The sequence below is a fragment of the Garra rufa genome, chromosome 21 (assembly GCF_049309525.1).
Source record: "Garra rufa chromosome 21, GarRuf1.0, whole genome shotgun sequence".
Lineage (NCBI taxonomy): Eukaryota > Metazoa > Chordata > Actinopteri > Cypriniformes > Cyprinidae > Garra > Garra rufa.
Window position 1 is genome coordinate 29544251 of NC_133381.1, and position 25432 is coordinate 29569682.

The window sequence follows — 25432 nt, forward strand, 5'->3', positions numbered from 1 at the left end:
GTAACGCTTATCCTCTTCCGCCAGGAGGTGGCGACAACTGCACGTTTAAAAAAGTATGTATAATTGAATCATTCATTCAGGAGATTGCAATAGTGAAAAAGTCTTTAAACTTTTTTTTTTTTTAATTTGATCGAATATATTTTTTAGAAGACTTAAGCAATAAACATTGTGTCAGAAACACTAGTAAATATATTTTGTTTAGATTTCTAATCTTTTTTCCCCTTCAGAAAAATTAGAGAATCGTGATCTCCAATTTGTAAGTACAAGTTCATATCAGAATGCACCTTTATTTATTTTTGCATTTTGTGTTTAATAACATACTATTTTTCACTATATATTTCATTTAGGATTTCTTAAAAAAAGTTCAAAAATCTCATCTTGTCTCGCTCTCGTGAACCCAGTCTCATGTCTCGCCTCGTCTAGTAGGATAAGTGTCTCGTCACACCCCTACTGTTTATGATTTATTGGTATTCTAAAAAAAATAAAAAATAAGTGGATTAATTTTTACCATTATAGTCTATAGTATATTATTGTTATTTATTATTATTATTATTATTATTATTATTATTATTATTTAAAATAGTTTTCATTATATTGAAATGACTATTTTGTAATGAAGTATGCATTAGTACTATTATTATTATTATTATTATTATTATTATTATTTGAAATAGTTTTCATTGTTTTGAAATTACTATTTTGTAATAAAGTATGTATTAGTACTACTACCACTATTATTATTATTATTATTATTATTATTATTATTATTATACTTGGTAATAAATGTATACTATTATGATTATTATTGTTGTTTTTAAAATATTGATCATTATCATTGTATGGAGACGTAGATTTTAAGAATAATGCAGTAGTATATTTTGTAATGGCATAATATTTATATTTGATAATACATGTAATACACAATACATGTTATTAGTTTTATATTTTATAATTTTAAAAGTGTGTTTCTCAATGTAGGGGAAAAAATATTCATAATTTACAATTTGTTTTAGATGGATGGATAGATAAATAGATAAATGGATATATTAAGTGAGCACACAGGATCAGGCTGACGCACACATTCACAGCCAGCTTTATTATTTTCCTTTCAGTCTGTCCCATCAGCACAGCGGTAAATTAGCCATGCTCATTTCTCTCCCTGAACTCATTTTACACTCACGGAGCGTCACCGCCAGGGGTCATTCTCCTCACAAACAGCAGATGTCACTGAATTATTGATATTATTTAAACTTTTGTAAAATGCATGCATTTCAGTTCAGCAGGCCTTTTAGTAGGGCGTTAGTCAGAGAGGTTTGTTTGCATGTAAAGGGTTTATCAGCTCTGCTGCCAGAACATAAAATAGGAACTGGCATGATGCTCGACTTTCACAGTTTTTTTCTTCTCTGTTGTGATGCAGCCAGAGTTTTCCATCCTTCATTTTTTTACCCCACGTTATCTCTGCCAGTAGTGCAGCTTGTTTGTTGCCAGTGTTTTTTTCTCTGGGCATCTGTCCATTGCTCGTCAGTCAGGAGATGTTTTTTTTAGCTCGGTTTTTGTTTCTCAACCGACACTCTAATAGAGATATCGTCAGTGTGGAGAAACAAACATCAAATCATCTGATAACAACAGGCTTGGCAGACTTTCGTGTCGGTGGAGAATGTTCTCGAGCAGCTGAGGTTTAGCCATAAAAATATGCCTTGTTGCCAAGCAACAACACTGACAATAGGAAACAAGGATAGAATATGTAGGGAAAGAGTTTGGAAAAGAGCAAACTACAGTTGCTAATTGTTTGCAAGCACACTGTCACCCAATTACACTGGTTTTGCTTAACTCTGGTCAAAAACATTTTTGCATTGCCCACTCTGATCTTTTTGACTATTAAATTTTTTTTTTCTTTCTTCATCTTCATTTTTCATATCTTACGATATTATTTCATATGCCTGCCAGTGGAGCTATATTGCCATCTCAGTGAGTCATCCTTTATCTGACAGCTCTTCATCATGATGCTGAAACTGAGTAGCTGATCTTTCAGCAGATGCGTTTGCTAACCACTAGGGTGCAATCTTGAGCAATGGAAATGAGGTACACTATTAAGCAAGCACGGAAATGGGCTGAATCTTTTTTTTAAGGTGCAGTGTCATCTTCAGTTTCATGAAATATAATTATGTTGTTTGCTCTTTGATACCAGAGGAGCATAATCAAATATCACCTTTGAATAATTGTGGAAATTCCTGCGTTGCATAAGCAACGATTGAAGCAATAAGCTGTTTCACATTAATTACTTTTGGGGAAAAAAACAAAACAAAACAACAACAACAACAAAACTATAATGTGTCTGTATTTCCAGCTTTCCGTGGTCATGTCAACACTGAGCTGAACTTTATCTTCTGAGCATCATTTCATCATTAGCAAACCCCTCAGGCCTTCTGAACAGAAGATGCTTTCATTTAATGACACAAAATGATGATTCAGCACAGTGTGTGTATGCGTTTATACTTTGTATGTCTGTTTGAATTTATGTATGATTTACTGTACAGGCATATGGATTAGAAGATGAGCAATGCATATAAATCTCTGATTATTGCATATATTACCATATTTTAAGGACATAGCAATCGACATTTCTACAAAGGAGTTTCCAAATTGGGTACATGCTGAGTACTGGTGTCATGCCAACAAACTCCTGTCACAAGGATGCTGATAAACATCTATTCAGCACTGTTTTGGATGCAGTTCAACATTAACTTTAGCTGACGGGGATATAACCTAAGTACAGGTTAGAGGGGTGCTACTTGTCAGGACATTCAGACCAACAGTCAGCATGTCTCCCATCATTGTGCGCCTACACCATCCATCTCTTAGATATTTTTTTGGACTGACGAACAGAGTCGCAACCCTTTCATTTTTCTGTGATTCAGCGAAAAAAAGTTCAAAGTGAAGGTTTGGGGAGTGTGTGTGTTTGTGTGCACAAGCACAATTTGCAGCTTTTTTGCGAAGAGAATCACCTGTAGAAAAGCTGCCTTCCAAAACCTTGCTGTCTACTGCCTTAACGGGCAGCTGCCTTTTTAAGGAAGCATACTGACCGAGACAGAATATATAAAAGGATGGTTCACCCAAAAATGACAACTCCCCCGTGATTTACTCACCCTTAAGCCATTCTAGGTGAATATGACTTTCTTCTTTCAGACACGTACAATCAGTGTTATATAAAAAATGTTCTGACTCTTCTAAGTTTTATAATGGCAGTGAATAGTGGTTAAGATTTTGAATCAAAATAAAGTGCATAAATCCATCATAAGAAGTACTCCAAAATGTGCTCCGGGGGTTGAATAAAGCCTTGTAAAATAAATTGATGCATTTGCGTGAGAATAATATTCATATTTAAAACTTAATAAATAGCAATCTCTAGTTTCCGCTAACTGTTGTACGCACCTTCACAAGAGAGTGGCGTTCAAGCAAATGACGTATAGCAGAGGTGTCAAATCCAAACTCAGTAGGGGCCATGCTGAGGGCTGTGAGTAAAATCAGGGGCCGAACATATATTTAGATTATTGATGAAATGTGTATTAGTAACTTTACAACCATTAAACCACATTTATCAAAATAACAAGGATTTAGTTTTAATTTTGAGTTAATTTAAAACACAGTTGTAACACATTTGTGTCACAGCAAGCTTTTTTCTATTTATCAAAAAAAAAAAAAAAAAAAAGGTCTTTGACTAGCTTAACTGCATAAAACAGTAGTTTAAAACAGTAGCATAAAGCAGATCGGTTTCTATTCACACTTGAACATATGTGTCGTGCTATATTTAAATTTTACAGAGTTCACATCAATAAAAGCAATAAATAAGGACTGCATTCTATTCATCATCAGTTAAATACAATAAGATTGCAATAGGAGAGAGTGCAGCATCAGCACTGGAAAGATACGTTATTCTCATTACTTTTAATGAAGATGATTGTGTGTTAAGCGTCTGCATCTGGGCAATTCCACCCAAATGTCAACCTTACCAAGAAAAAATAAAGTTTTTACAAAAAGAACAAAACCCTGTTTAAGTTGTGCATTTAGGTCTGTATTTTACTGCCTCAATGTGCTTTAATAAAAATTTGAAGGAAATCACTGTTTTTCCACCACATATGAGGGGTCCACTGTAAAATTACATTTTCATTCGACTGTATTTCATAGTTTCAAATGAGAGGTCAAAGAATGTTCATTTTTTAATTTATGTGAGCAGTAATTATTTTGTAGAAAGATGGAGGCCTGCCTGAAAAGTAAATAAACTCACTTTGTCTAAACAGCAATGATTTTTGGATTTATAAGGGCTAGATTTATGGTGTCAGGGCGCTTTAGTGCTGTGTCACGTCCGTAACGTTTTAAAGATTAAGTTTATTTAGTTTAGTAATTATTAATGCAATTAACTTGAAACTTTCTCCACAAAGCCAACTTATGGCCATGCTTATTACGATCAACAGCCAATCTCAATTCTTTGCTCTTATCAGCCATAATAATGCGTTACAGACGTGACCGTTACGGACGCTTCATAGTAAATCATATGCATACTGGCACACACGTTGAGAACTGATAGCCTGTGTATTTCTATACTGCTGTGACCTGTTTCACGCTTTCCCTATCATAATATTTTAGAAATTAATTAATTCTAAAATTTCAGAAATTGCATTCTCAATGAGAACATCGCGGAGATAGACTGCATTTGCCATGCGGGTCAGAAATGCCCAGGCGGACAAAAGGAAAATATCGTCAAAACTATTTAAAATGTCATATCATTTTCATTGTCAATATTATCTTTTTTAAACATTTTATCTTTCAAATAACTTGTGTCGCTATCTGTGCTGTATTCATGCAGAGATCAAGATTTTGAGTGTTCTGACACGCAAGAGATGTTCTGTGGGGTTACAGCACTCATATTTGTGTGAATTTTTTTTTTTGTTTGGTTTTATTTTGTATCATTGCATGTTTAATTCACTATTTTATGCAGATGCAAAATGCTAGACTGCGAATAAGATTAGGCTAGTTTCCCATTTATAATAATTTGTACAATATACATTCAGCATATTTAAGAACCTGTTTTGTATCTTTATTATTTAATGCATACGTGATTTATTGCAACAAGTTCATGAGAGTCATTAAACAAGTTTATGACTGCGACATCGGTGTAATCTTGATCAACGTCAACTAATGATAAATGCATTGGAGCGGCATCGGCCCATTAGATCATTTTAAAACGTCAAAAATATCCTTCAATTTGAAGGTTATAACTGCATCTCAGATGTAGACTGGTGAAGATTTATTTTAATGTGGATCCCACACTGTAGCCTAAACTTAATTATTTAAATATGCCATTATTAATATGTGTTTGTGCAAAAAATTCATGCGCATGCATGACGGGGAGGTGCTCGTGCCAGCATTTTTCTTCTGATAAAGCATTTTTTTTTATATGAAACAACTTAAAATAATAATAAAAAAAGAAAAGAAACAACTTAAAATTGGGGTGCTCATATACATGAGAAATACATCTAAAGAAAGTCTACTTTTAAATTAACGAAATAAAACGAAATCGATGCTCTTATGTAATCTGCAAATGCATTTCCAAAGGAGCATCCAGTGGAGATTTCGTGAATTTATTTTTTTTGGGGGGGCCCACAATGACACAGAAAACATAATTTTATTAATAAATAATTAAAACGTCTTATTTTGTCAATCATTAGGAATGAGTGTGTGAGTGAATGAGTGAGTGGGTGTGTCCCAGTACTGGGGTTGCACTAGTTAGTGCACTCTCAGGACTGGGTTGCGTCAGGAAGGGCATCCGGCGTAAAACATGTGCCAAATTGGCTGTGCGGATTACTCCGCTGTGGCGACCCCTGATTAGAAGGGAGTAAGCCGAGAGAGAAAGAAGAAGATTTTGTCAATCATTAGGCTACTTTTGCCTATGCTTTGTGGCGAACGTTACGTGCTTAAACACATAAACGAAAAACGAAATAAAATTGATATTTTACGCTTTTGAATGACCAACTCTTCTCCCTTCGGCAGATTTGCTTCTCGTTTGTGCATTGTAGTCTACATACTGGCGCATATGTTTACCTAGTTGCTGATGACTGATAAAGGTCTGCTGCTGTGACTAGTTTCCATTTAACATTTTCGAAATAAATTCATTCTAAAAACATTTTAGAAATCACATTTTCAGCTAGAACTTGGCGGAGATAAGATTTATTTGAATGCGGATTGCAAACTCTAGTATTAACTTAGGTAATGCCTACGTTTTTGGCCCGCATTCAAGTGTCTGCACGAAATATTAATACACATATGGCGCTTACTTGCATATTTTTCATGATAATGAAACAACTTAAAATCAGTTCGAAACTGATTTAATGTAAATTCATAATAACAACAAAGCGCTTTCTGTCATCTCTATCTCTGAGGTGGGGAGTATCTTAAAAAAAGAGCCAGAACTCACATAGGCTACAAGAGTCTATAAAAAGGTTGAAATTTCTATTTTTAAACAAACCAATTAAAAACTAAATTAGATCCCCGTTTATGTAATTTGAAGGCTTTATTTCTCTCTAAAGCAGAGGTCTCAAACTCAATTCCTGGAGGGCCGCAGCTCTGCAGAGTTTAGCTCCAACCAACTCCAGCTCACACCTGCTTGGAAGTTTCTAGTAATCCTGAAGACCTTGATTAGCTGGATCAGGTGTGTTTGATTAGGGTTGGAGCTAAACTGTGCAGAGCTGTGGCCCTCCAGGAATTGAGTTTGAGACCAGTGCTCTAAAGCCACGTCCAGTATAGGCCTGTGGAGATGAGAGTGAGCATTGTGAATTTCATCTTGCAGCCGACAAGAAAACATTAGTTTATTAATAAAAAATTAAAATGACAAAATTTTCTATACATTATTTAGTTAAATAAAGCATTTTATAAGCATATTCATAGTCAGATAAATTCCGCTTTCAGAACGGTCACGTCCATAACGGAGAGATGTCATGTCCGTAACGATTTTTCCTCTTAAGCATAAAAACGAAAATTTAAACAAAATTGATATTTTAGGTTTTGTAAATGGCCAACCCTTGTCGATTCGGCAGATATTGTTACTTCTGGTTTGTGCACTGTAAATCACAGAAATTCTGCAAAATATGTTGTCTCCCAGAAACTTGTGTCTTTTTTTGTCATGCCCGTAACACATGTCTATTTCCCTCATTTAAAATATAAAACAGCGTTTTAGACTGAAACTTTTCTGATGCCTGGACTCTATTTTAAGGGGTTTATAAATATAAAATATAAAGAGATGGCAGCCGTGGCCTAATGGTTAGAGAGTTGGACTTGTAACCCAAAGGTTGCAGGTTCAAGTCTCAGGTCCGGCAGGGATTGTAGGTGGGGGGAGTGAATAACCAGCACTCTCTTCACCCTCAATACCACGACTGAGGTGAGTCCCTTGAGCAAGGCAACCTACCCCCAACTGCTCCCCAGGCGCCACAGCAATGGCTGCCCACTGCTCCGGGTGTGTGTTCACGGTGTGTGTTCACTACTGTGTGTGTGCACTTGGATGGGTTAAATGCAGAGCACAAATTCCTAGTATGGGTCACCATACTTGGCCTCACTTCACCTCCTTTCCTTCCTTTGAATTGAATGGCCATTGAATGTTTTAATCTGATTGGCTGACGAACATTCTAATGGTGTGCTTTATTTTCAGGGAAACGCACGGCGAATGTAGTTCCAGGCAGCTTTAGTTTAGATTAGTTATTTCAAAGGTCCTTACAGCCTAAAACAGCAAAATAACCAAAACCCACAACGACACTGGCCAAACAAATAAATACAGTAAATAGTAGGATAAAAACGACAGATTATTTCCATGTTTTTGCCACAATATATTACATTTTATTATGTACGGAAAGCACATACTCTATTTCTCCCACTCTCTCTCCCTTACAGACACACACACATACAGTTTGCACACACGTTAGCATACGCGCTAATGTTGTTAGCGCTGTTCTGATGATTAACAACTTAAAAACTACATGACATTTCTCACAAGCAAGGTAACTACAGCGTGGTCTTGAAGAAAATGAACTTAAAGTTTCACTATTAGTAGAGAAGATGCTTACAATCACTTTTGAGAGATGCACAGTGTAGCGAATTTAGCTCAAATCGCCATCAATTGATCTGTTCGTCTAGCAAACATTCAGGGTAATTTCATATCAACTCCAAGCAATGATATTTTCTTGGCCGCAGAAAAATAACACTCTTACAGTATTAATGCATTAGAGCCTGTAGCTTGATCGGAAATCGTAAAGGGACATTAATTTGCAAGGCAGAATCAGAGACTCATGTCATTTGTGCACAAGAGTTTTATTAACTAACGACTAACATATAACTAATCTAAACAAACAAACATACAATCACTCATACAGGGTAGGTTAGGAGGATGGCTAGAACAGTACAGGAAAAGGGGGGTGAGGCTGAGCGGACCATCTGAAAGAACCATCAGTTTCTAATGCAAAACGCATGTGATAGCTTACACATAACCTCTGTTTAGTGGAAGAAACTATACTTGCATTCGACCGAGAGTCTCGTGGAGCCTCTGGAGAAGTACTGGATGGTTCCATTTGATGGCCGGAGTTGCAATTTCTTGAAACTCCAAGGTTGTTCTTGACTCTGTTGAGGTTAGGAGAGGTCTCTCTCCTGTGTAAGAAGTTCTGAGGAACTGCAGGCCGCACTTCAGAGCTGGGGATCCAGAGACGGCCAGGAGTGAAGATAGGGAGATGTCTGATCGTGGTCATTCTTATGATGATAAGTTCCATGGTTGGGTGAAAATGAACTGCAGTGCTGTTAGTCTGACTCTGCGGAGTCCACGCAGCTCTATATGTTGAGGCCCCCTCCTGGGCCCTGGGGTATGGGCTCAGTGGAGGCCCTCCACACCAGCTGCAATCTAGATTTTCAGAAGAACCTGGGCGGAACGGGGTGTGAGCCCTTTTAACATCTGGGAAGATCACACCTCTCAAAGTGGACTTGACCAATGAGAGAGGCTGAAATTCCGAGCGGGGGGTTTCGAAATGATGTGGGCTTTTATGACCCTTTGTTTGAGAGCAAGGTATTTTGCATGTGGGTAAATTCATGTAAATCTACTAGGGATTCATGAAACTCTAATATGTTACCTGTGTATCAACATATAATATGCATCATCTTTTAGATCATCAAAATACGAATTCAGAGATACCAAACATGACACATACATAATATATCTACATAATATATATATCTATATCTATCTTAACACATGCATAAAGACATTATACAATACAAAAGACAAGATACATAAACCGCAATAACATACACAATGATTTGAGGCTGTGTGGGTGTTCATTCATAGGAAGGTTTTCTTATGAATTAGGGAAGAGTCCATTTCAACAGGCAAAATGTCTTTCCTAGAGTTGCTGCATACCTTTGGATCGTAAAACTGGTGTTATCAGCTAGTCGCCCTGGCAACTGAGCCCTTTGGCCTGTTGGTGCCTTTCGGGGGTTGTTTCCAGAACGCCAACGTATAGTTGGCTTGTTGGTTTTAAAGATAATACTGTTAAATGTAACAAATAACTATGTCTGATTGGTCCATATGCTAAAACAGATTTGAGAGAGGTAATTCACAAGCTTAATCTCTCTCTCCCTCTTTCTGTCTGTCTGTCTGCCTGTCTGTTGGTCTGTCTAAACTTCATTATTAACTGCATTAGTTTGCTATCAACGGCTCATGTGTCGTTACCAGGGTTAAAATAACATTTTGGAATTAGCAACGAAGGGTTGGATGAGCTGCGTAAGAAATAATTCCTACTTACAATAGTGTTTTAAGGACAAAAACCGGACAAATGTCTTGAAATATATCATCTGATCGGTGTCTTAAGGTGTGGTAATCACAGTATAAGCGGAATAATTGACTTCGGTCTGTTGAATTCTTTGAAAATAATGCACACCCCAGGTGTAATGTGTAACATAAATAGTGCTGGTCTTTACTTTGAAGATAATCTTTGAAAACCGTGAGTGACTTTTGACATAAAATTAGTGAGTTGTGTAAAGCACGGCAGCACTGCCTGCCTCTCAATGTTACTGTCACAGACAGTATATTTAAACATGCAGGGGCCACATTAAATTGATTACCAGAAGTTGTTGGTGAGCCTGATTAAAAGCCATGGTGGGCCATGTTTGTAATTGACGTATGTGATGTATAGGATGTAGGTGTAGTGTAAGCTCTGGTGACAATCTGCTAGTCTTATGAGAACCAAGTTTTGTTTACAGCAGTAGAACCCTTGTAAAATAATGGTACATTCAAGTGACAATTTCTAGGAGGTTACATCATCTCTCAACCTGGATTCCAACACTTAAACACAAACATATTTTTCTCACTCCTCTATCCATGATGGATTCTAACTTCTAATATGGGTGCTCTCGTAATAATAATGGGGTAATAAAATCAACAGAATTAATTAAACTGAAACCTTTTAAATATAACAAAATATTTAAAAATGTGCATAGGGTTAAGCTGTGCGTTAATTTGACTAGAAACAACAGAGACTGGAAATGTAAAGCATATTTTTGTTATGAGACGTACAAGACTGCGTGTTCAGAAAAAAAAGGTGGATAATGTTTTATTTTTGATGATTTATGAGGCTTGACTAAGGGGGAGACATCATGCAAAGTCAGTACTGTTACTATTTTTAAAATGTAAATTTAAACATTTATTTATTTCATTTAATATAATGAATGTCTACAAATAACACCCTTTCAGTATATACAACATTGCTTTTGTGAGCTTAACTATTAGCTAGCAATTAGCAAATTTGTTTGAAATTGTCAACCTGTTACTTTTTAGAGTAACAGGTTTTGACATGTGGGTAACAGGGATGACATAGATTAGGTGTCACCCTTTTTCAAAGGTTGTCTGTGAAAAAAATGTAAACATGTAAACCTTAAAGGTCACCCTGGGTGTATTTTTGAGCTTATGCCCTGTCATTCAGTGTGGGTGGCTTTTGAGTATTAGTTACATATTGATAATATTGTTACTATTACTGTTGTTGTTAATGACTGGGATAGAATGATCAGTCTCAATAATAATTATTATTATTTTTTTGTACATAACCCATTGTCAGTAATGCATCCATGTAAATTCAATTACAAACAAGAGGAGCAAGGTGACTGGAGACCCTCACCCCAATGTTCAAGAAAGGCAAACCAAATTTCAGTATCAAGATCTTGGTTTGGTTTCAGATTGTTAGATTTTGCTGTATTTGGCTGACCAGTGGTTTGGGTGGCTCGCCAATGTACTATATTTCTCTAATACATAAAATAAGTAAGCTTGACCAGAGTTCTTGTGGGGAGAAGAATTTATTGATGGTAGCAGTGTAGCAGGTCTTCAACAGCGATGCTAGCTTGTCGGTCTTCAAGCATCTTAACCCGTGTAAGGGTCCTAGCTAGTTATCCATAGCTTCTGCATAGCTTCTCCCAAAGTTCTGTCTGTAAGATAGATACCTAAAGACAAATGGCTACAAACAATAGATGCTGTTAGGACCTCCCACTGGAGATCCTGCAATCTACATGAAGTTCCCGAGAAATGCTGTTCTTTTGTTATAGACCATTTGGTTCACACCTTTACAGAGACAGTTCCTGTTGATTGCATCTGGGGCACAGTCACAATGTAAATGCATCTGACTAAACTACATACAATCTTTCAATCCCTCCTTTGATCATTTTTGATCACAAAACATACTTTTCAATAATCATGAATACAGCATGCTGCATACAGGCTCCATTACTTAAGATGACAGAATAAGAGTTTGTGATGAGGTTTGCATTCTCTTGAATGCCTAAGTCCTTTTTATTTTAATGTTGAGATCTTTTGGAAGTAGCGGATGTCGTTGTGTTCTGTGGATGTTCAGGCATGTTCATCTAGGTGGCCAGTGCAGTGCAGTCTAAGCGTTGGATGTCTTTGCTCATCCTCTGGAACGTTGGAACACCTGAAATCACACACAAGAGAAAAGGGAAACGTATCTTTCCAAAGAAAAGATTTTAACCAAATCATGCCTAACTGCCAATAATACTGTCCCTATTTAATGTTGGCAGGACACTACAGTGTTTATCAGTGATGAAATGTTCATGTCTTCGTCCTCAGGCGACAAGCTAGAGCCTAATAACCCTAGTCCCACCATATCTGGACTCTGAAAAACACTACTGCCATCTATCCCTCATCTCTAGGCAGATGTTTCAAATCCCAGTGGCTCATGTCATTCCACCTAATTTTTCTCTTCACCATAACCGCTGCATCAGCTACCAAAAGATGCTCAAGTGGGCTTTCCCAACTTGATTTCTGTGGTGACATATAAGGTTTTTGAACCTTTACCCATTTGTTGGGCACTATACCATGGCCCTCCTTTGGAGGTGTCAAAACTTGATTCTTGGCATTGTGTACTGCCAGGCTTTCATCAGTTTGGACAAGGCTGTCAGATGTCAAATTTTCATTGGACATGGGCTGGCCTAGGACATGTTCAAAAGGGCGTAATCTCCTTGTAGTTTCCTTGTAGTTTTCCTTACTGCAGTGGCTATCATCATGCAGTTCAACTCCATTTTCTATCAGTGATGATACTTCTTCTTTGTGCTCTTCATTTTGAATTAGTTTACTGTCCAGCTGTCTGTCTTGCTTAAGTTGTCTTAATGCCGCTGTATGTAAACCTCTCTCCTTTACGGCTTGCTTAGCAGCACAACCTACTAGGACATCATTTTTGGCTTCCGTTGTTGAGACTTCAGTGTATGCTTTTCCCTTCAGTATGGTGTCTTCACTTGTCTTGTTTGCATACACATAGAGTCCATCAGCTTTTGGATGAGATGTTGCTAGTTGGTGCTGCAGAGAGAGGTTCTTCAGTTTCCCTGCGGCTCCAGAGCATTTAGCAGAGTCAGTTTTTGTTTGTCTGTCAACTGCTGAAACGTCTTCAACAGGTTGTCCTCATCATCACTTTGATGTCTCAAACTCAGCTTGCAATCACGAACCCAGTGTCCTTCCTCGTTGCAGTTCCTGCATCTTCCTTGAGTTTTGGATTTTGAGTATATCTGATGTTCACTTTTTTCATACCCTGTTGTCCTGTTGTTGTATGACAGGGGTTTGAATTGCAAAGCTCTGAGATTGACTTCCTGTGTTCTTTCAATCTTTGCTGACCATTCAACAATCTGTATGAATGCTGTTCCAATACTGTCCCAGTCATCATATCTGATTTGAAGGGCTTTAGAGATCTCTGGTTTTAGCCCATTAATAAATGACGTTTTCAGGGGCATTCCAGTGTCCCTGTCAAGATCTTCATTTTCATTCACACCAGAATGTTCCAGCCATGTTTGTCTGAAGCGTTCTTCAAACTCTGCAACACTTTCTCCTGTCTTCTGCATGCAAGAGGTAATTTTAGCCCAATTAACCTCTGCAGGTTTCAGTTCAAACAAGAAAGTTTGTACAGCTTCCCATCCATCCTCAATGTTGTCTTGAGACTCACCAATCTTTCTTTCAACACTTTCTGTTAGTCTTTTTTGATCATGGTCTCTTAAGTTCACATTAACAATCATCACACTGTCTAGTGGATGTAAATTGTAGATTTTCTGCAAATGTTGAAGAAATTGCCAAACTTTCCGTGGTTGCTTGTACACATCTGGCAATTCTTTTGACCATTTGTCAACTTGTTCTGGAGTAGCTGGCTGGTATGTTCTGTATGGAACATATTTCTTTACCACCTTTTTTACAGTGCGAGTTTGTTGTTCACCATTCTCCTCATACTCCTCCTCATTGTCAATTTCAACTTCAGTCCATCTGTTCTTAACAATTACAGGAGCAAGTCTAACCTTTGTGTTCCTTGTAGTATCAGCAAGTTTGTTGATGTCTTCATCGCTGTCATCAGAGTAACTTGAAGATTTTGATTCCAGTCTTTTGGAGACCAAAGTCAGCAACTTGTCATTCTCATGTAGCAGTCTTTCTTTGTCCTCTTTTACGATCTGCAGTTGTTCAGCCAGTGCTCGAACCTTTACTTTCTCTGCTTTAATCTCACGTTGTAATTTGTCAGTTTCACACTTCTGCAGGTGTTGTAGAATTTGTTTGACCAAAACCACAGACAGCCCATCTTTCTTGGTGTTTGTCCATAAGCGCTGTGTCTTTCCATAAGCCCTTTTAATGTCCGGCAAGGCCCATTGTCCACTCTCTGAGTGCCTAATACTGTACCTCTGGCACATGTCATTATGGCACTTCCTCAGTCCCAGCCTTTTGTCCAAATATACATTCAGATTGTCCAACATCTGATCAATGGTGACATTTGGAGGTTCTGTCCCATGCCTTTCTGTTGTTGGTCTCAGCACAGAGCCATAACAATGGTTTCGTGAAGACTCAGCCATGGCAAGTACAGGAAAAGTGCCCTCAAAAAGGTGTGGAAACAGAACAAAAGGTGTTAGGGCCGTTAAAGGTGCTTATTCAGTTTTAAATTCACAGCAAACTTTTTGACTGACCTATTCAGTTACACAGACAAATCATTAGTTTGATAACTTAGCTTAGTTTTCAATCAAAACATTCACATTTAATAATTTTCCTTGTTTAATTTTCTTGTTTAAAAATCCTGAATGATAAGACTTTTTCAATTCATTCTGAGTCCTAGCTCAGAAGGCTGAATTACTTGGCTTCAAATTTGTCCCTTAGACAATTTACTTGAGATCTTTCTGTATCTTTCAACAAAAGGTAAACAAACTCATAGTTTCATGGCTTTATGCTATCTTCTTTTAACCCAGTTACTTTTCAAAACTAAAAGAGTGGCTACTGAATTAGCACCCAGTCAACAATTCGTAATTCTTGCAGCAACATCAGTTCCAATGCTTTCTACGGCTTCTACAGTCTCTAGACGAATGGACCAAATTGTTAATTTTTTTACACAATTCCTACAGACAAAAAGAGAAAGGACCAAGCCTTTGCTTCTACAGTCTCTTTATGAACGGACCAAATTGTTTCTTTAACAATTCCTACAGACACAAAGAGAAAGGACCAAGCTTCTGCTTCTACAGTCTCTTGATGAACGGACCAAATTGTTTCTTTAACAATTCCTACAGACTCTAGAGAACAGGGCTAAGCCTAGAATTACATATCCATGGCTCCTACAGACTCATGAGAACGGACCAAACCTCTTTCTTAAATGATTCTTACTGACTCAAGAGAACAGGACCAAGCTATAAACACTATTTCTATAGCTCCTACGGTCTCAGAAGAACAAACTAAATCATTTAAAAGGTTCCTACAAACTCAAGAGAAAGGCCTAAGCTGAAAATTCTTAAACAGTGCTACACTGATTATTATGACTACGCTACATACATCAATTGATCTGCTTACTTATCAAAAGTGTTCTTTACGTGTTCTTTTAGAAAGCTGATAAGTTTCACTCACCAAATTAAGATCTTTGAGACAGGATCCAGTTGATTCAAATAACGTGCGTTCACGGATGCAGTCTGTTGCACTTCAGCACAAAAACTGTAGAATCTCCAAGACTTTTCTGTTCACTTCTTGTTGCAGTTCGTGAGTTCTCTTCTTATCTGTTTCTCCTGGCTGGCTCGCCAAATTGTTAGATTTTGCTGTATTTGGCTGACCAGTGGTTTGGGTGGCTCGCCAATGTACTAGATTTCTCTAATACATAAAATAAGTAAGCTTGACCAGAGTTCTTGTGGGGAGAAGAATTTATTGATGGTAGCAGTGTAGCAGGTCTTCAACAGCGATGCTAGCTTGTCGGTCTTCAAGCATCTTAACCTGTGTAAGGGTCCTAGCTAGTTATCCATAGTTTCTGCATAGCTTCTCCCAAAGTTCTGTCTGTAAGACAGAACTTTATACCTAAAGACAAATGGCTACAAACAATAGATGCTGTTAGGACCTCCCACTGGAGATCCTGCAATCTACATGAAGTTCCCGAGAAATGCTGTTCTTTTGTTATAGACCATTTGGTTCACACCTTTACAGAGACAGTTCCTGTTGATTGCATCTGGGGCACAGTCACAATGTAAATGCATCTGACTAAACTACATACAATCTTTCAAGATGATCACAGAAAAATCTGTTCATCTTCCTTGCCTAACAATTGAAACAGATCAGTATATTTTAAGTTCTGTAAGGGGACACAGACAAACAGATGGGTGCATTATTTAATTATAATACCCTAAGACATTAGATCTCTTAGAAATATAATGTGCTAAATCAACAATGAACTGACTTTAACTGAAAAATTGACTGTTTATTATTGTCATACAGTGAGGGAAAAAATCATTTGATCCCCTGATGATTTTCTACGTTTTTTCACTGACAAAGAAATTATCAGTCTGTAATTTTAATGGTAGGTTTATTTGAACAGTGAGAGGCAGAATAACAACAAAAAATCCTGAAAAATGCATTTTTAAAAAGTTATAAATTGATTTGCATTTTAATGAGTGAAATAAGTATTTGATCCCCTATCCGTTCAAGATTTCTGGCTCCCATGTGTATTATAAAGGTAATGAGTGGGATTAGGAGCGCTCTCTTGAAGGGAGTGCTCCTAATCTCAGTTTGTTACCTTTATAAAAGACACCTGTCCACAGAAGCAGTCAATCAGATTCCAAACACTCCACCAGGGACAAGACCAAAGAGCTGTCCAAGGATGTCAGGGACAAGATTTTAGACCTACACAAGGCTGGAATGGGCTACAAGACCATCGCCAAACAGCTTTGTGAGAAGGTGACAACAGTTGGTACGATTATTATTCGCAAATGAAAGAAACACAAAGTATCTGTCAATCTCCCTCGGTCTGGGGCTCCATGCAAGATCTCACCTCGTGGAGTTTCAATTATCATGAGAACGGTGAGGAATCAGCCCAGAACTACACGAGAGGATCTTGTCAATGATCTTAAGGCAGCTGGAACCATAGTCAGCAAGAAAACAATTGGTAACACGCTATGCTGTAAAGGACTGAAATCCTGCAGCACCTGCAAGGTCCCCCTGCTCAAAAAAAAACACATGTACAGACCTATCTCAAGTTTGCCAATGAACATCTGAATGATTAAGAGGAGATCTGGGTGAAAGTGTTGTGGTCAGATGAGACCAAAATTAAGCTCTTTGGCATCAACTCAACTCATCATGTTTGGAGCAGAAGGAATGCTACCAAGAACACCATCCCCACCGTCAAGCATGGAGGTAGAAATGCTTTGGGGGTGTTTTTCTGCTAAGGGGACAGGACAACAGCACCCCATCAAAAGGACAATGTACGGGGCCATGTACTGTCAAATCTTGTGTGAGAACGTCCTTTCGTCACCCAGGGCATTGAAAATGGGTCGTGGATGGGTATTCCAGCATGACAATGACTCAAAACACATGGCCAAGGCAACGAAGGAACGGCTCAGAAAGAAGCACACTAAGGTTCTGGAGTGGCCTAGCCAGTCTCCAGACCTTAATCTCATATTAAATCTGTGAAGGGAGCTGGGGTTCGAGTTGGAAAACATCAGCTTTGAAACCTTAATAATTTGGAGAGGATCTGCAAAGAGGAGTGGGATAAAATCCTTCCTTAGATGTGTGCAAACCTGGTGGCCAATCACAAGAAACGTCTCACCTCTTTGATTGCCCAAAAGGGTTTTGTCACCAAGTACTAAGTCATGTTTTGTGAAGGGGTCAAATAATAATTTCAGTCATTAAAATGCAAATAAATTTTTAACTTTTTTGAAATGTGTTTTTCTGGACTTTTTTATTCTGTCTCTCACTGTTCAAATAAACCTACCATTAAAATTATAGACTGATAATTTCAGTAGGCAAACGTACAAAATCAGCAGTGGATCAAATAATTTTTTTCCTCACTGTACAACTATGCCATGTAAGTGCAAAACAATATATTGCAAATTTAAATTGTGAAACTTTACAGTAATTTACGGTTTTGTGGCAAAAACAGGCAGTCAACACATGCTCACTAGAAAGTTTCATACTTGTTGTGTTTGTCTTCACACCAGCGGTTTTGAACAATAAAAAGTTAGTTAAGAGTATTTCTTAACCATCTTAAATAAGCGCTCATTGTATGTTATTTTTATGGTCTCCAGCAGTTTGTTGTTGTTGTTTTCTCGTCTCCTTTTTTCCATCTCCGTTCTTCAAAACTGGAGAGTTTGACGTAAGCATGTTGGTAAGGTAACAAGGCAATTTTTGACGCTTTGACTGCCATTTGTTCTTTTCCATCTATAAGTTCATCTATGAAGCTTTAAACATGCTGTCTAGGTAGGTCACACACTAGATTTTGGAAGAGAGGTTTTGTCTCATGCTGTGGTAGTAAAAGACCCAGTTGATGTATGGAGCTGCATGAGGCACAACATCGCCCAGCAGTGTTGTTTATCTATGAACCCATTACAAATTGAGAGCTCTTAGTTTCCAGTTGTCTGGAGCTCTACATTTATATGTGTCTGAAGATGGAAAGCAACTCCAACACAGTACCCTGCTGTCTAAGAAATGTGTGCTACATCAACCCCTTTCAGCTTTTCTCGATGCAAAGAGAGGCTCTCAAAATAAATGTCCCAAACATGGACACCCCCATCTACATATTAATGAGCACAGGGCATGACGCTGGTGAGATGGGCAAACACATTAAGCCTAAAGCCTGCAGAGAACCAATGGGGCGAGGAAAAGTGAAACACAGTTACTGCTCGCCAGCCAAGCCATGTCAAGGACGACGCATTTGTTTTGGCTATCTTCCTTGTCTGGTTCCAGCTCAGTGCCTGCCACAACACATTGTTGGATAAGACAGAAGGGCACAAGAAGTCCACTAGTCAGGCAGTTGGCTGTGTAATACATTTAAAAATTGTGTTGAGCCGTTCTGCAGTAGAGGCATTGAGCTGTTTGGCCGGAGGGGGCTGATGAGACATACTGTTAAACATTTTCATCCAGTGCGCAATTTGGCATGCCGTGTCTTAGCATTCAGTGATTCAGTTAAGCTTGCACCAGTATTTTGCCTATTTTCCAGAAATGAAGTCACACTGGGTCAAAATTGCATTGTTAAAAGATAAAAAATCAGTTGAGTCGCATTTTTGTGTAAGCTACATTGTATTACTACATTCAGAAATAATGTAAATAAACGTAAAGGAAAAAACATGATGTGTGACCAAGTATGTTCCATACTCGGTAATTTTACCCATCCAAGTGCACACACATAGCAATAAATCTGGAGTAGTAACAAACTCACACAGACACTGTGAGCAATTGAGGGTTCAGTGTCTTGCTCAAGCCTCTCACCTCAGTCGTGGTATTGAGGGGGGAGATAGAGTGCTGGTTATTTACTCCACCCATCGACAATTCCTGCGGGACCTGAGACTTGAACCCACAACTCTCTAACTATTACATAACTATTACATTTATTATGTAAATGCAATAAAGGGCCAAAAGTGAAGCTAAAGAAGTTTATTATGTAAACATCCAAGGCAGCCATCCTAACTGAGATCCTATTTAAGATCGTCATGACAATACATTTACATGCATAATTAAAAGATGTATCTTCTTAAATAGCTTCAATTTAGTTAGACATTTTATGTTAGTAGCTGGTAGTGAATCCAACTACTTTTTTTAAGGGTTTGCTTGACTACAGCTTAATTACTTTCCAATAAAAGCTTGTTAGCTGCAGTTTCACCCCTGCCCTAAACCTAAATCTACCCACTTCTGAACAATGTAAAACACGCAACAAGCAAATAAAAGTACTGTGACAGATATTTATTGCAAAAACTGACCATAAGCAGTATAAAAGTATTACAAACAAGCCGTGTTGCATAAGTCCTCCGATAACTTTATGCAAAGAACAGAGTAATTTGTAAGGTTTTAAACGCTGAAAATGATCTCGCTTCCACACATTTTACATTCAAAAAGATACTCCCAAACTTGTTTAGCATGGCACCATCAGTCATGAGACACACAAGAGCCAATGGCATTTCACAACCAAAGCTGACATAATGCTTCTGGTGGCAATTTTTTAATTTGTGTACAGACTCCACACAGAATGAGCTTTATGGCAGGTAGAAATGGTGATCACATCCATTCCTCTCATAAATCAATAATTTTGCCTTGGAAGATGTGGGATAATAATACTTTTTAAATAAATTGAGACTGTAGTTGTATCTGCCAGTTATATCCTGTATTTTACATTGACAAATGGTTAGGTTTAGGGGCAGGGGTTGGGTTACATGCTCAATAATGTCTAAATAGTGTAATGTAAAAAAAAATGTTTTGACCGTTTACATTAAAAAACACAAACACACACCCTAACATGTATGCAATGATGGCGAAATTATTACTCAGTATGTAATCTAATCATGACTATAACATTTCTAAGAATATTGATGCCAAAGGTTTCTTATTTAAAGCAATGGAGGACCCTGCACAATAAAAAAAAAATGGTGCTAAAGAGGTAACCTATGCGTCAAAAAGTGATGCCTGACCAAGCGTCAATATGTGACGAGTTGGAGGTGAGAATGTGTTGTATATACAGACAGGTGTCAAATGAAAGGAAGATCCATCCTGACAATCTGTACAAAGTTGTTTTATGATGATTCTGTGATGCCTGTGGTGGCGCAACTGCTGCAACACCTTACTAAGACACTTTATGTTGGTTTTTCCTTTAATTTGTTGCTATTTCATTTGGGATGTTTTTATGTATGTCATTTATGTATGTTTTTAAACATGTTTTATTCAGCCTTTTAACAAGTGAGCTACTTGTCTTATCTTTTTAGAATGATAAGGGCCAGTGCCCGGCTGATGTTGTTCCAGAGCCTCTAGACATGCCTCTGGAAATAGCTGATGCCGCAGTCCAGGCTAAAGAATTGCGCACAATGCTGCAGGAGGTCCTCCCCAGGCCCAACGCTCCCCTCCCTCTCCTGCCTGCCCAGCCTCCAGGTCTACTCTCAGATAAAGCTCGTGCCCAGCTTTCAAGTATGGGACTTCACATTGGAGACAAAGTTATCATTGCTGGTCAAAAGGTATTGAATTCTTAATTTCTTTAACCATCGCCATATATTATATTTTTATTATACATACAGCAGCCTCAAAATGCATTTGGGCATGTAAAGGTCCCATATTGTCAAAATCGAAATTTCCTGGCTTTTTTCATGATAACAGAGGTCTAGGGGTTATGTAACTACCATATAAGTTTCAAAACAGTCAGTCCACAGCAAACTGCACACAGCCTGAATAAAGTAGCCGTTCCTTTTCACGAGCCCCTGTAACTTCCGTAAAAATATGATGTCCGATCTACTCAGTCACCGCCTTCAGTCACCACCTAGAGCAGCAGCAACCACCATCCCACCCTCCTTTTGTGAAACCTCGACAACTTCGCGTCCATGCCATTGCTAAGCAACAACAACACGAAAACAAGTGGAGAAAACCCTGTTCAGTCGATAGATGTCAAGCTACATCATTACACAGGCTTCCGAACAACGTTAATATAAGAGACCAGAGGCACGTCAACTTCAGCCTCTTTCACACAGCCATTCCGGAAAATACACGGATAATGTGTCCCACGATTTGTTCCGGAATTGCTTAATTAGGTTAATTCACAGTTGTTTTCCGGAATCTGTGCGTGCTTTACACACAACCCGTAAAGACGTAACGTTTGGATGTGAGATGTAATGCGACACGTACATTTCACTAAACTGAAACTAACCTGATTTTCAGCACTGATAGTGAGGGGCTGCCTGATCGCTGCTTCATTCCACTTGCACGTATTTTTTCTGTCGTGAAGAGTCGCAGGGTAACGTGCATCATCACTACAACACTGACTTTATGGCATTTGGTTCTGGCTTTTGTTCACACAGCGCTCGTTCCCGTAATTTTCCGGGCGCATTGTGAAAGTGGCTTTACTAAAGCAACAGTTATGTAGCTTACTGCATTCAGTGTTTGAAAAAGAAAAAAAACATTAATGATCATTCTGAAATATCCTGTTGAGTATCACCAAGCCACAGCAGGCTAGGCTCTGGGCTAGGCTACAGCATACATGACCATAGTTACTTGTAGTTGGCTTGGATGTGCGTCACTCAGAAAACAACAGGCCAATCAGAAGAGAGGCTCATGAATATTAATTAGATGGGCCAAAATTGACCTGTTCTTGACAGAGCTCCTAAAAAAGGAGCTGTAAAAATATATTGAGATGGATTTTGGCACTTATACCGCAGATATATATTCTTAAGGACATCAACAACTAAAATAAACCTCAAGAAATGTGCACAATATGGGACCTTTAAGTCATACTCAGTTTAATATATAATACAGGGGTCCCCAAACTTTTTTCTGAGCGGGCCACATAATTTTCTTTTCTTTAATGGGGGGCCGGGTCAGTTTATAAAAGAAAATTCTCCCTACTGCAGGGCTTGACATTAAGCTTTGACATGTGCTTGTCCTTCGGACAAGTAAATTAGACATTCACTTGTCCGAGTAAAAAAATTACTTGTCCAGGGAAAAAAAATGCCTTTTTTTAATGTATATTAATCCATTGTGAAGCAATAGTCTCATCACTACTTTATAAGGTCTTACTTTAATCTGAATATTTGTGATATATGCCTAAAATTGATTTCTAGGACACTTTTTAACTTTGTTTTCGTAATCTTGCTAAATGTAGGTGTCATCATTCACATCAAATTCTTAAATTTTATGAATACATTCAATTTGAATAATTAGACTCTGTATGGTTACCATTCAAATTAAATCAGTATCAACAAACTCCATCTTTCCACTGCACAGGAAAAACTTACATTTAAATGTATTTACTCAGACTGTTTAATGAAGATAAGAGGTTCCAAAAAAATGCATTTACACAGTAAAATTCTTGTGTTATAAGGTTAATGTTTTACTTTTTTAACATATAAATCTAAAATGTTGGAAAAATGCAATACTTTTAAATATGAAACCGAACCACCAATAGGTGGCAGTAAGTCACTGCCTTAATGAATGAGTCACGGATTCAACCATAGACGGATTCAACCAGTTCGTTCCCTGACTCACCTGATTCATTAAAAAATGCTAAATCATTCGGTACTGAAACACAGCTGTGTTGCTCGGAGATTCGTGACTGTTCTGCTGTGGCTTTGCTTAGAACCATTTTCGTTAGCAAAAACGGTCAATGATGTGTCTACTCTAAAATGTAAGTCAGTTAATATTAACTACTAGTTTATTGAACTACTGTTGTGTAAAATCAATGTCACGTTTGCAATCTTAATGGTGCTTACCTATTTAATATATTATACAATATTTATCTTTTTTTCTACCGCAGTATGTATATTTCTTTGTGGGTGCTATTGTGCCTATTAGTTTTAATTTTCCGTGAATCAGATAGGCTGCACGAGCTTGATAACGTATGTGATACGGTCCGTTTTCAGTCACCGTAAGTAATACAATCAGAATCATTCTCACAAAAGTTTTGTTGCTGAGCTAGTTATTGTTTGTAATTGATGTTTTAATCAGGTTACTTGTCCGGTCGGGCAAGTAAAATTCTCTTTCACTTGCCCTTTCACAAAATCCACTTGTCCCGGACAAGCGGACAAGCGTTAATGTCGAGCCCTGCTACTGACTACTATTATTATTATTTTATTATGATTTTACCTGTATTTATTATACTTTTTAATGCTAGAATAGTTTATTATTTTTTTATGCACCACACAGACAAATGATAATTTCTTTTAAAAATATATACAGGTGTTTCTCAGTAAATTAGAATGTCATGGAAAAGTTCATTTATTTCAGTAATTCAACACAAATTGTGAAAATTGTGTATTAAATTTAATGCACACAGACTAAAGTAGTTTAAGTCTTTGGTTCTTTTAATTGGGATGATTTGGCTCACATTTAACAAAAACCCACCAATTCGCAATCTCAACAAATTAGAATATGGTGACATGCCAATCAGCTAATCAACTCAAAACACCTGCAAAGGTTTCCTGAGTCTTCAAAATGGTCTCTCAGTTTGGTTCACTAGGCTACACAATCATGGGGAAGACTGCTGATCTGACAGTTGTCCAGAAGACAATCATTGACACCTTTCACAAGGAGGGTAAGGAACAAACATTCATTGCCAAAGAAGCTGGCTGTTCACAGAGTGCTGTATTCAAGCATTTTAACAGAAAGTTGAAGAAAAAAGTGTGGAAGAAAAAGATGCACAACCAACCAAGAGAACCGCAGCCTTGAGAGGCTTGTCAAGCAATAGTGATTCAAGAATTTGGGTGAACTTCACAAGGAATGGACTGAGGCTGGGGTCAAGGCATCAAGAGCAACCACACACAGAAATCAAGGTTCTAGAATCTGGAGGAAGGGTGGAGAAGCTCGAAGCTTCTTGTTGCTTGAAGTCCAGTGTTGAGATTCCACAGTCTGTGATGATTTGTACGAGATGTCATCTGCTGGTGTTGGTCCACTGTGTTTTTTGAATCACGTCAAATGACGACTTCAGCATTTTCTGCGCTTCCACAGACTTTTCAACTGGGAATGGGGCCACTGGTTTCTTAGCTGAAAAACTTTGGGTAACTGGGAAATGAGTGAAGTCTTGCTTTTGCACTAGTCCCACAAACAGTGCTAGTTTCACCTGAAATGCTATTGAGTCATTTTGTAATCGCTCTGTATTTTCTAGCTGGCTCGCGCATCACCTGTTAGATCACGATGACACATTACGTTGAATGTACCATTCAGTTGGTGAATTTAACAAATAATTAGGCTATGTTGACAACTAAGGGAAAATTTAGTTTGAAAGCCAACCTTTATTATCAAATACCGACATGATATAATTAAAACATATTTAAAATTACATTTTCAAAATATGTCTCTGGCATTGTTCAGAGGGCCGGTCCAAATGTGGGGGCGGGCCGCATTCGGCCCCCGGGCCTTAGTTTGAGGACCCCTGATATAATATAATATAATATAATATAATATAATATAATATAATATAATATAATATCAGTAAATTCAAAGGTCCTTACTGCCTAAAACAGCAAAATAACCAAAACCCAGAACGACACTGGCCTAATCAAATAAATACGATAAACAATAGGATAAAAAAAGACAGATTATTCCCATGTTTTTGACAAAAATTTAACTTTTATTATGTACGGAAAGCACATACTCTATTTATCCCACTCTCTCACTTAGAGACTCAAACACATACAGTTTGCACACACATTAACATATGCACTAATGCTGTTAGCTCTGCTCTGACAATTTTATCAGTAACATAGTTTAACAAATAAAAATAAAAAAACTCATGACATTTCTTACAAACAAGGCAACAACGCTACTGTCCCTGCGGAAAATAAACTTTTAGTAAAGACGCTGCTGCCATACACTGTTGAGAGACGCACAGATTCTCTCTGTCTATGTCTGTCTGTCTATTAACCTCAACTGTATTCATCTGCTATCAATGGCTCA

General features: G+C 37.8%; 1 protein-coding gene across 1 annotated transcript in view; it reads left to right on the forward strand.

The window, feature by feature from the left end:
* LOC141296028 (CAP-Gly domain-containing linker protein 4) overlaps positions 1–25432 on the forward strand; it is an 81802-nt gene that overhangs the window by 15264 nt on the left and 41106 nt on the right. The window contains exon 7 of the mRNA XM_073827309.1: positions 20764–21009. Within this exon, the coding sequence (XP_073683410.1) occupies positions 20764–21009 (246 nt within the window). The remainder of the gene's footprint in view (positions 1–20763; positions 21010–25432) is intronic.